The sequence below is a fragment of the Onychostruthus taczanowskii genome, unplaced genomic scaffold (genome assembly GCF_017590055.1).
Source record: "Onychostruthus taczanowskii isolate IOZ18803 unplaced genomic scaffold, ASM1759005v1 scaffold476, whole genome shotgun sequence".
Classification (NCBI taxonomy): domain Eukaryota; kingdom Metazoa; phylum Chordata; class Aves; order Passeriformes; family Passeridae; genus Onychostruthus; species Onychostruthus taczanowskii.
In genome coordinates this window covers 1-12,974 of record NW_024502303.1, presented here as the reverse complement: position 1 = coordinate 12,974, position 12,974 = coordinate 1, and the positions used below count along the sequence as shown (strand labels likewise).

Here is a 12,974-nt window from a genome sequence, read left to right as displayed (position 1 = left end):
CACAAGACTTCTGAGCCAGCTATAAATGGAGGTTGGTAAGATGCCATTCCCAAACCGCAGCCCTGCACTGGAGGAATTGACCTCAGCTCTCCCCAGCCCTGCAGCTGACAGCAAGGTAAGGGGCACCCTGTGCACAGGAGGGCTGGAAGGGTTTCTTGGGCAGCTGCTGTGAAATGCAGGGCAAGGGAAGGAGGCTTTAGTGTTGGGCTGAGAGCCGTGAGGGTCTGCTGTGTGTGTGTGCAGAGCCCGAACCCATCTCAGGGCATGAGGAGATGGATGGCTGCTGCAGGAAAACAAACCTCACCAAGGGAGAGGGTGGAGGGGGCCAGTGATACACAGTTGTGGGAGATAATGTGTCAGTCTTTTACAACTTACTCTGGGGGATATCTGTAAACCAACACATAGAACTAAATAAAACTGGGTAGTAATACCTCATTTTACATTCTCTTCCAAATGAACATTTCTATGTCATGCCCTCACTCTTTTCCAGCTGCTGCTATGTTTATTCTTTGTTCAAAATGTGTTGCTTTCCCTTCTTTCTTTTTTTTCCTCCCCCACCTTTTCCATCATTTTCCGTCTGGTATGTAAAGGCTTCTTACAAGCATTACCTATTTTCTCTCTTTATATTGTGCAGGCTGTCATCCAGCTCCTATAGCAAGGAATCCAAACACCAGAAGTCCTACTGAGATGGGCAAAATCATCATTTATGAGCATGTCAACTTCCAGGGTTTGTCCAAAGAATTCACCACTGACACTCCCAACCTAATAGCTGTGGGTTGGAATGATATTGTCTCCTCGGTGAAAGTAATTGGCCAGCCTTGGGTGGCTTATGAGCACGTTGAGTACAAGGGTCAGTTTCTGGTGTTTGAGGAGGGAGAATATGACTCTGTTGGTAAAGAGATGAATGACAGGATCAGCTCTCTGCAGGTGATCACGGAAGACCTGCACAATCCCCAGATCACTCTCTATGAACACGTTGAATATAAAGGGAGGAGCAGAACAGTAAGAGAAGCAACCGACCTGGCTGGGGGAGAAGACGATGACATTGTGTCTTCTCACAAAGTCCAGAGAGGTGTCTGGCTGCTGTGTGAAAACAGCGATGGAAGTGGGCCTCGGCACCTTGCCCGAGATCATGAGGACGTTCCCAATTACAAGGAAATCGACTTCAATGACAAGCTTTCCTTCCTGCGTCCCCTTCGCCCTGGCCGTGACTCTTAGACTGCCGAGCATGTGACCCTGAGGGAAGGTGCAGTCCCAGCAGGAAATCTCTGATCTCTGCTTGTGTGTCCCTTCCTTTGTGATTTGCTTTACAAAGCTCTTGTGGTACCTTGGCCCGTTCCATTGTCTGTAACCTCTTTTGGGTTGTTGCCAATAAAGACTCTCTTGCAAGCAACAGTGGGTCTGTTTGAGGGACTGTTCAGTGTAGATAAATATTCCCCTTTCCTGCAGAGATGTCTGTGTGTGCTCCAAAAATGTGTTGTGCAGTCACTTTGAGATGTTTTTCATGGATCTCTCCTGAAAGGAATAATCTCCTTCTAGGTTCACTGTTGAGTAACAGTGGGTTCAGGCATGACTCAACCAGTGCCCAAGTTTTGGTGAGCATATTGATAATTGCAGTGATCCTGACCAAACTATCCCATGCAGACTGTTCCAAAATATCAGATGTTTGATTGTACCTCATGCAATCAGTCATAGTGATGGATCATGCTGGTGATACAGTCCTCTACTCACCGAACCACATGATCCAACAGTAAGTTCTCCTAACTTTGAACTGACATCTTGGTTGATCCCAGTGGAAACAACTGTCTTGTGCTTTTAAACCTTTAGTACCTTGATAAGGGAGGAGGGATGACAAGGAATTCTGTGATCTGTTTTGCCATGTGCAAGTTCACCTGGACAAGCAGAGTCTCAGCCCTCCTCCACCACACAGGAAGGATATAGATGGGGTGGTTTCAGAAACTTTGCATTTTCTATTGCATAGGATTCTTTTGGATTTTGGGTTGGTTTTTTTGGGGGGGGGTTTTGGGGGGGGATGGGGTTTGGTGGTTTTTTTTTTTGTTTGTTGGTTTGGTTTTTTGTTTGGTTTTTTTTATTATTATTAAAGACAGAATCTAAAAAAATTGCAGAGGTGTCCCTTCCTAAACTCTAGGAAAGGATTCTTATAGGTTTTTCAGTAATCAGAAGATGAAGTAAAGGTGGGGAAGGTCTTTGAGCCTTCAATGGAGGGGATTACATTTGACAAGAGAGCAGGTGAGAGCCTGTGGAGGAATGGGGAGGGAAGTCTGACACTGGGTGTCATGGATTGACCCTGGCACAGTGCCAGCACCCCCATGAAAGGTATATTTCAAAAATGGTTACTGTGAGATGTGACCCGAAACAGTACAAAGCAGGCTCCAACTTGGGAATGGAGGGGAAAAAAAGACCACTTTATTGATCTACAACATAAAGACAAAAGGAGAAAAAATGGGGAAAAAGGGGGGAAAAAGGGGGGGAAAGGGGGGAAAATGGAAAAAATGGGGAAAAGGAGAAAAAAAGAAGAAAAAGGGGAAAAACGGGAAAAAAAGGAGGAAAAATGGGAAAAAAGGGCAAAAAATGGGGAAAAAACAGGAAAAAAGGGGGGGAAATGATGGAAATGGACATCTGCTGGCATTTCTTCACCTACTCAAGCCTTCTTCTTCTTGCCCATCCTGCGTCCCCTCTCAGTTCTCAGCTGGGGAGGATCAGTGTTTTTTACAGCTTCCATTGTTTCAACACCACAGGGGTTAAAACCTCAGCCGCGGTCTGCCGGCGGCTGGGCACCTTGCCCTGCCCTCCCCCCCCTTCTCCTCCTCACCATGGTGCCAGCACGAGATATCAAATTTCCAGCCTGCACAGTCTCTATCATTCTCTCCCAGGGGGGCTGCCCAACCCATCCCAGATCTCCTCCACCCCTGCACCTTGCAGGGGCTCCGGCCTCCCTTCCCTCAGGCCACATGGCCTCCCTCTCGCCCACCCAGACGCAGCCGGGCAGGGGAGAGGTCAGATCAACTCACCAGCCGGACTCAAAAGAGAAAGTCCCTCTGGAAATCTTCTGCTTTTAACCCCTGTGTGTTCTCAGAGGCGTATCCAGGTCCTCAGTAGACACACCATGTGCCAATTTTCAAATCTGGCCACTGATTGGTTTGACTGTAACTTTCCCAGAAACTCACTTCTTGGTCAAACCACAACACTGGGGAAATTGAATTTATAAATATCCATCAAGTAATCCCCAAGGTATTTCACACGACTTTCTGATGACAGTTTTGCAACTAAATTGAACAAAGAATGAAATCAGGCACAAAGTGACAAAAGTTTTTAAATCTTCCTTAGAATTACTGACAGAAAGATTTATTCTGGAAGGGACTTCCTTAGTCCAAAGTTTATCCACAGCAGCATAATCAGCATACTCGTGGCCATCTTCAAGTGATTTCTGAACAGCATCAAGGGTGGAGATTCCCCAGGGTCTCTGGCCTTTCTGCCAGTGCTGAACAATCCTTGGCATGAGTTTTTTATTTCTTATGTTATGTCAGAATTTCCCTGCTGCCATCTAAGACTCTTTCCAGCTGTCCTTTGCTGAGCCCCTCTGATAACTGTGAGCCTTGTCTTCTCCAGGCTTAACAGGACCAGGCCCCTCAGACTCTCCGGGTTCATGGGATGCTCCTGTGCCATCCAATGGCCTGTATGGGGCACCACCATTTTGTTCACATTGACCTTTTCATAAGGCATCTGAAACAGATCCAGTATTCCAGATGTGCCTTCTGTTCAGAGGAGATGGAAATAAACTCTTCCCTTATCCTGCTCCTCCAGTTCCCATGCTGTGCAGGATGTAACTGCACTTCAACTTAATATCCTCCAATGGAAAGGAGAGCGAGAGAAGCCATTCTGACATGACTGAAATTAATTTCTCAGTGGTTGCATATACTCAAAACTGTCATGCTTGAGGTAGGGTCAAACCTGTACAGAAGTATGGACCAGAACAGCTCCTCTTCAAAATGAGTCTAAAAACAGAGTTAGGTGGATTGAAAACAAGAAAACAGGAAAATCCTTTGCTCACAGACTACATGAAAGTTGGAGTTAGGTGACCAGGATGATTTTCTTTTCCTCTGAGCGTGCTGCAAAGAGTTTAGATGTGTGAGTCAAGTGAGTCAGCTCTGTGAGTGTGAGAGGGCAAGTGGCTGAAATCATTAGGAAAGCAACGATGGCCGAGCAACCTCAGTGTTGACAGAAGCATGTGAGATAACATCAACAAAACACCAGGTCACTCCTGCAAATGCACCATGTAGAAGAATCAATTTGCAATGTTCTTGTGCTTTTCTTGGCTTGGCAGCAAACTGCTCTCCCAGCTGGCAAACCTACAGTGAAAGTTTGCTTAGACATTCAATCACTGTTGAGACAGGACAAAGAAAGTCAAGAAATAGGGCAGACCTGTTGGATCTCAAGTGCTTCAAACAATTAATTATTCTATGCAGTTCAATTAGTAATAAAGCTGCTGCATGCAAAGAGGAATATAGTAAGTTTTCTATTTGGGGAAAGCAGGGAAATTTGCTGTGAGAGGCTACAGCGACTCTTTTCTCTGATATTTTCGCAGTACTCTGAGTTTCTTTCACAGAAAGATATTCTTTCCCTGATAGAAAATATTCAGGAATTCTAAAAGAAGCTGTGGACCAGGAATAAATTGTGAATAACACTTGTGATGTGTCCTAGATGTGATTCTTACTCTAAATGAGCCAGAAATCCAGAAGACATTGCAAGAAGGATGTAAGTGTGTTGTGGGAGGAAGGTGCTTGTGTGTTTTTCCAGAGAAGTTCTGAAGAAAGAGGGAGGGAACGTGAGTGGTATTTCCAGAACAGATTGGCCAATAAATCTGCTGTGAGCACGCATATCTGTAATGTGAGACAATCAGCTGAGACCCTACTGTGGCTGGGTGAGGTTCAAATACACGAGTGTGAAGAAGACTTTCAGCTTGTCTCATTGCAGGGCTGGCAATGTGCATTTAGCATCAGATATGTGCTTCCAGAGGGGAAGGTTTTCCTGGAGAGAGTGGTATGCAATCAGTTCCTACCCTAAACTCCACTTCTCATAAACCGTGGGAACACTTAATATCATCAATCTAATGACATCATTCAGAGCAACTGGCACACTCTACATTTGCTTCTGACCTATTGCATGTCAACTTTTCCGGCAGCCAGCTGCCTTTGCTGTTTCTCCACAATCTAGAATCTCTAAATTGAAAATCTAAAAAAAAAGGGAAAAAAGTCTGAGGATTGTGTTTTGGCTTTTCTAGTTTTAACTGCAGATGGTGCTCCCTCTCCAAGGAAAAATTACTGCAAAGAACAATCCAGAAAGCTTTCACCCAGGCCAGCAGTGTTCCACAAATTGCCTTGCCTTGTGTGCAACCCTGTATCCTCAGTTCACTTAACTGAAGAAGTCTCCAAATGTAGAAAACTTCCTGAGTGTCCAGCTGTTCATTAACCAAGCCCCCGTGGCTGCAGTGCGCTGTCAGATGCAAGTCCTTTACACAGTGCTGGGCTTCACACTCAAAATTCCATCAAGGCCTTTGCTTTCCAAAGCTGTGGTCTGCACTCAGGTTTGTTAGCAGACCACTTCCAAAGGCAGACTTGCGTATTCCAAAGCTGGGATCCTTATGTCAATTCAGCCCAGAGTGCTTTACAATATTTTTGGATCAGGAAATGGCAACAATGATCAAATGCATCTGACACCAGACTCCTGCTCCTCCTGAGAGCCCCGAGCTCAGATGTTCACACAAGAGAGCACCTGTAGGTATTGGTCCTGCAAGACTGTATAGGGGCTGTATGGCCCCTCCATCTCATCCTTAACAATGAGCCCTGTATCTCATCAGCCTGGTGAAAATACCTGTAGAAACAACTTCTGTGAACAACTTCTGTGAAACAACCCCTTAATAGCAAATGAATATTCTCTAAGCTATTTCTCTCAGTCACTTTGTGTGCTATATAAAACCACAGGTGTGTAGTCTGATCATACATAAACCACAAAATTTAACTGAATAATCTTATTTTTGATATTAAGAAATTAGGACACACCAAGGATTTGTCACACATGGAGTGCAGCATGAAGATTTGCAAAAAGGTATTTCTTTAGGTAGCATGTAGGTGCCACAAAAACCACACAAGGTCTAATTTAAATAGGGTTTCTGTTTCTGTATGGTTAGACTGCTACTGAGACAAATGTGAGCTCATCTGGAATCTGTTCTGATGGCACTGCAGGGGTGCCCTGCATGGCCCTGAATAGAGGGAAAGTTAGACTGCTACTGAGACAAATGTGAGCTCATCTGGAATCTGTTCTGATGGCACTACAGCTGAGGGTTTATTTTGAGGCTCTACCTTTTATATTTGTGACATTCACTGAGGGACTATTTGTGGATTCAATAAATGGTTAGTAGAAGATAATTTATGGTTTCTGCATGTTTTCAGAAGGAGATGCAGGGATATCATTTCTCTGAAGTATCTGAGCTCTGCTAAGATACGATGAAGGGTTTTGTTATGGTTCCCTGTGACCTTTATCATTCTCATCTCACTTCAGCCATGCAGGCTCAGGATGAAGGAAGATGTACCCAGCTGTGGCATCCAAAAACTATCTGTACAGTACAGGTAAGATCAGTCCATGTCAGAATGGAAATTCTTTATTGTCTTAATAAATGAGAAGTTTGCTTTGGGGAAATTTTGTATTATTAGGCAGACAATATAATAAGATAAACTTCAAAGGCAACAAAAAAAAAGGTAATCTATGTGATACATAGTTCAGTTTAAGTCTTGCCATGGTGAATGACAAAACCATGAAGGAGAGCAAAGTTGTGCAAATTCTCCCACGTGCCTATCACCTGTTTGTAGATATCTCATGGGCAGAATGAGAACTGATTTATTGTGAAAAGAAACCTTGAAACAGCAAAGATTGGATGAGGCTGTGAAAGCAATTGCAAAGAAAACATGCCAAGAGGTGATCCTTGGGTTTTGACAATGCTGTTTAGTGATGAATGAAAACTTACTGTATGATTGAGCCATTCAGCACATTTTTCAGTGTTTCAGAAAAAAAAAAAAACAAACAAAAATCAACCAATAAAGTCTGCTTCCATTCACTTCAGATTACCTGGTTTGTCCCAACTACAGGCTCCTTTCTTGCTCAACTATATTACACCAAAGACTTTTCAGGCTATGGTACATAAAGAGAGCTGAGTTTTGGCCATCTGCTTTAGCTGGAGAACCTGCTCTGTAGGGATTAGACATGTGAAACCACTGCATTTCCCAAAGGCATGCATGCAGGACTGAATGTTTTTCAAGCTCTGTCCCCTGCCTTCCATGTTCCCAGAAAAAGCAGGCCTTTTGCTTTGGAGGGAAGATAGTTTTATGTGCATTTAATTTAATCTTAATAAGGATGCGTTTTGCATTTCTTCCCTATTTTGGCTGTAGTTTGACCTTGACAGCAACACCTGCCTGTGCATCAAGAGAACAATTGATGTGCTGGCACATGTGGCATCACACCCAGAGAATGAGATTGGAAATATTCAAAAAAAAATCAGTGTGGGGGAAAGAAGGGTTTTTCAGGGGAAATCAGTGGACAGGTGTGTGTGGAGAAGGATTCAGTTACTAGGAGAGGCTGTGGGAAGAAGGCAGCCAAAGCCTATGCTCATCCCCCACCCATCCCTAAGTCACAGGATCAGTTCTGCAGATACCAATGTTCCTGAGACCCCATTGCCACAGTTCACAACAGGCAGTGCACCCTGCCCTGGAGGGTGTCAATAATGCCACATGTAACAGATAAAATATATGAGATATGATTTCTGAAATATGTAACAGATTGTTTATACATGATACATTCTATCTTCTTATAATGCATGGTATGTAATATGAAATATGAAACAGACAATGTACATGTCATCATATCATATCATATCATACCTTATGAACTTGGTCCTCTGCAATCTCTCTTCCTCAAGACTGGGATATCTGGGAAATATGAGTTCTTTTATGGTAGGCAGAAAAATTTGGTGGGAATTTTGCTCCTCTCAAAACCAGCTCCTCTGTCTCAAGATCTCTCTAGTTAATCAGTGTTTGCCCAAAGATGATGTGGAAGAGTGTAGTTTAATTCCAAATTCACAACACTGTCTCCTGTCAGTGGTAGGCTCACTCATGTTGTCAAATTGGATCTTGTTGCCAAAAATATACTGGGGTTTCAGTTATCATGCATCACTTCACCTGTTGAGCTGGGAACAAATATTGTCTGAGTAAGCAGTTTCAGAAAAAAAACCAAAACATTTCAAAGAACTGTGTTCAGAAGAGGCTTTCTGCAAATACAATTTCTTCAGCAAATGAGTCAAAACAAAGTGGCACAAATACCTCAGAATGAATTTTTCACCTTAACAAGAAGGAAATAATCTAAATACTGAAATGCAATTTTAAAGTATAGGGAGCAATAACAGGTGACCAGACATTTCAGTGCTGTGTTCTGACCATGCTTTAGCCATTAGATGGTGTGTGAATTCTTCACTAGGCCTGCAGGTGGAACCTTGGCATTCAAACCAGCTCGGTGACAAGGGAGCACTGCTTTGGATGCATCTTGTCTTTTAGCAGTCCACTGGTAGCATCCTGCACATGTTTTACAGAGCACAGGAAGCAGGTATGCCTGCTTGTCATCTGGTTTCCCAGCAGACAAGATCCGACCTTGAGCCCAATTTGTGCGTTTGGCAGTGAGCTAAACCAGCCTGGTCTTGTCCTGTGGTTGGCTCTGCCTGTGAAATTCCTCTCACCACCTTTCTGGGGACAGGTTATCTGCAGGGTGCTTTACAGGCTTTACAGGGCAGACACGTTCAAGACTTATCTTGCTAAGGCACCAACGGAGGCACTCTCCTGACTCACCCAAGGCAGCCCTGCAGCCCAGGGAGCTCACACAATTTGGGAATCCGGCCTCAGCGATGCCGGTGTGTTGGCTTCCACATGGCAGTGCAGCACGGCACGGAAAACTGCTCTGGAGCCTAAATGGATGCAAGGTGCCAGCGTGAGGCTGCACCTGGGTGAAGGGATCCTGCTGTGGATCAGCTGCTCCGAGCACACCGGTGCTCCCGAGGACACACAGCTCCGGGAGCCGGGCTCAGCCCTCTCCTCAGGGCAGGGCTGTGCCCCGCAGACAGCGCAGCTCCAGCTGGCCCCTGGTCAGAGAGCACAGGAGTGTGCACAGAGGCTGTGTGTGACTCTGGGTGGGCAGGGGAGCGGGGTGACTGACGTGTCAGCTGTTGGCTGGACTGAGGAACAGAGCACCTAAAACTTGTGACGGGCCTCTTAACCCCATTTGGGTGCAGACCCAACTCACACAGGGTTTTATTTGTACAGCACTTTTCAACAATTGGATTTTCCAAATGCTGGTCTTAATAAATCTTTTTTTTTCATTAGCATTAGTGTCAAAATTTTGAAAGTTCTTCACTTCTGCTGTGTAAGAGAGGGAACCTTTATCCTTGAAGAAGGTGTTGAGGGAAGACACCTGGAAAAAAAATCTCTTTCTGAATTTCATGGATGAAGTATCTTTCTCCTGAGGTCTTATTACTGATAATTCTGTCAGTTGAGAAACTCCCTGATGACCCTAATAAGTATGGATGAGTGTCAGGTTTGTCAAAATAAAAAGTGATGTTCTTCCACAGGCTACTGCATTCCCACCTGGATCTTCATGTTTGTTACTCCATAAATCAGCAGGATCTCCCCTGCTGCTGAAAGAGTTCAGGCACTTTAGTTATTCAGTCTTTAACATAAAAAGGATAGGGCACCCATGGACTGAAACAACAGAGCTCTGACACTATTCCTTGCAGATTCTCTCCTTCTCTTGGCATACAGGATCATTCCCCTTTTTGGGACTGCTCTTTCCCAGCTCCATAGATATTACTTTTTTGGTTGCTTTTCACCAAGACACTTCTCATGCCCCTAAGGTGGAGACTTGCAGTCCCCATGTATTCATGACTGAGACACCTATGCTGCAGGAGGTGAGGGATGCTTGTTTAACAAATTTGCCTGTGACACCCCTTAACAACAGAGCTGCCATCCAAAATGGTATTGAAGGCAGGTGAAATGGGCTGACAAGGACCCTTATGAAATTGGAAGTGGACAAAGTCCTGCATCTGGGAAGGAAGAAGCCCTTGCAATGACACATGCTGGGCACTGACTGTCTGGGGAGCAGCTCTGCTGAAGAAGACCTGGTGGTTTTGGTAGGCACAAGCTGAACATGAACCAAATCTGCCCTGGCAGCAAAAATGACCAACAGCCTCCTGGGCTGCACTAAGAGGAGCGTAAGTCAGCAGATTAAGGGGCTCATTGCTTCTTTGGCAGCATTTCCAACACTGCATCCAGTTCTGGGTGATGCAGCATAAAAAAGTGTTGGTAAGCTGGGAGAGTTCAATGGGGGGGCATGGAGAAGTTCAGGGGCTGCAGCACTTGTCCTGGGAGGAGAAGGCCTTGTTCGCTGGGAGAAAATGTTTTGGTGGGACCTAAGAGCAGCTTTCCAATGCTTACGGGCAAGTTACTGAGAAGATGAAGCTAAACTTTTCAGAGTGCATATTGTGAGAGGATGAAAATGTGAGAGACATTAACTAAATCAAGAGGGCATTCAGCTGACATAGTGACAAACCTTTTCATGATGATGTCGGAAAATTTTTAATCACACCACGCAAAGAACGTGGATAGTCTGCATACTCTGAGGGGTTTTTTTGTTCAATTTCAATGAGAGCACAATGGAAAAGTGCCATCATCAAGTCATGCGTACAATAACTTGGGGATTACGCGTTGAATGTTTATAAATTGCGTTTCCACAATGTCAGAATTCCCTCCCAATTCAGCAGCAGCTCATACCTGCTCTCTTGTCAAATGTAATCCCCTCCACTGAAAGGTCAAAGTCCTTCTCCACCTCTACTTCATCTTCTGATTGCAGAAAAACCTGCAAGAATCTTTTGCTAAAAAAAAAATTGCAATAACAAAGGTAAAGTTTCTTTAACCACCCCATCCATATTCCTCCTTGAACCTTTCCTTTGCTGTTCTGTAGGATTACACTCCTCTCTGGGGCAGGGGTAGCTGTGCCTGTGACATTCCAAGCAGAGTCTATGGATTCCTAGAACAAGTGAGGCTGGAAGGAACATCCAGGGGTTTTCTACTCCAAGCTGCTGCTCATGGCAGGATGGAGAATGGGAAGATATTGTCCCACGCTGGTTATGAAGCCAGGGCAGAGACAGCAGTGTGGGACAGGAAGGTTTGTCACTGTGCAGCTGTGGAATATTCCCTGCAGGGGGAGGAGGGAACAGGCAGCGTTGGGAAAGTGGCCACGGCTGTGTGGGTGAGTGAGCATAGGAGAAGAGAGGCTGCAGGAAGGCACAGGGAGCTGAGAGGGGCAGCGAGTGTCAGCACAGGTGACACAGCTTCAGCTGGGCATGGCAGCCACAGACAGACAGACAGAACTGTCCTCAAGGACCATCCAAAGGGACCTTGGCAAGCTTCAGCCTTGGCACCATGTGCACCTCATGGGGCTCAAAGAGGCCAAGGGCAGCTCCTGTCTGGCCAGCCCCGTGGCCAGGGCAAGGACAGAGGGGCACACAGCAGGTCAGCTCAGAGGGAGATGAACACTGCAGTGCAGAGCTGCCGCTCTCAGCCCAACACTAAAGCCTCCTTCCCTTGCCCTGCATTTCACAGCAGCTGCCCAAGAAACCCTTCCAGCCCTCCTGTGCACAGGGTGCCCCTTACCTTGCTGTCAGCTGCAGGGCTGGGGGGAGCTGAGGGCAATTCCTCCAGTGCAGGGCTGAGGTTTGGGAAGGATGTCTCACCTGCCTGCTTTTATAGCTGGCTCAGAAGTGAAAGTGTGAATCACCCAGTTCCAAGGAAATGGGGATGGTCGCTATCATGCTCAGGGATCAAAAAATCATTAATATTCTATCTGTCTTGCTTTCGATGCTCTACAACCAGACATCTCATTGCTCTGGTTCAAAAGTTCAGTGAAGTGTGAGTGACCTGATAACCTTAGAACTTGGCTTCATGTTTGTCCTCCTTCAGAAGCCTCTGAGCCACAGTAATTAGATCAACTCCAGCTCCTTTGGCTACTCCTCATCAGACCTGTGCCCCTGATCCTTCCACAGCTCATTTCCCTTCTCTGGGCTCACTCCAGCCCCTCCATGTCTTTCTTGCAGTGAGGGGCCCAGAACTGGACACAGCACTCGAGGTGTGGCCCCACCAGTGCTGAGTACACGAGGACAGTCATTGCCCTGCTCCTGCTGGCCACACCACTGCTGATCCAGGCCAGGTGCCACTGGCCTTCCTGGCCACCTGGGCACAACTGGCTCATGTCCAGCTGCTGTCTGCCACATGTGGGGCTTTTGTGACTGCAGGGATGGACTCGGCCCTCGGCCTCAGCCGATTGATCCCTCTGCAGAGCCTTCTTTCCCTCCAGCAGACGACACTCACTCCCAAGCCGTGTTGCCTACAAACTGACTAACGGGGGAGATCCAAGGATGGGGCACCCATGTCTTCTCTAGAGAACCTTTCCCAGTGCCTCAGCACCCTCACAATGAAGGATTTCTTCGTAATGTCTACCCTAAACCTATGCTCTTTCAGCTTGAAAGGCCACAGTAAAACGCCTCTCTCTCTGCCTTTCTTATAAGCCCCTTTATATTTTGAAATGCTGCAATAAGGTCTCCCAGAAGCACGTTCTTCTCTAGGCTGAACAACTCCAAGTATCTCTGCCTTTTTTTGTAGGAGATTCTCCAGCCCTGTGCCCATTTTCCTGGCCCACCTCTAGACCTGCTGTAACAGGTCTGTGTCTCTCTTGTCCAGGAAACCCCACTGTTGTGTGCAGTACTCCAGGCAGAGTCTCACCACAGCAGATTAGAAGGGAAGAATCATCTCCCTCATCCTGCAAACTACTCTTTATGCAGCCCAGGATACAGCTGGCTTTCTAGG

At 45.9% G+C, this 12,974-nt stretch overlaps 1 protein-coding gene across 1 annotated transcript; it reads left to right on the top strand.

Moving 5' to 3' along the window:
• Positions 1-687: 687 nt before the first annotated feature.
• Positions 688-1,246, top strand: LOC121341368 (epidermal differentiation-specific protein-like; the record flags this gene model as incomplete). Its single annotated transcript, XM_041414819.1, is given in 1 exon segment — positions 688-1,246. A coding segment is annotated over 1 exon segment (559 nt), but the record flags the coding sequence as incomplete, so codon positions are not given.
• Positions 1,247-12,974: the final 11,728 nt, after the last annotated feature.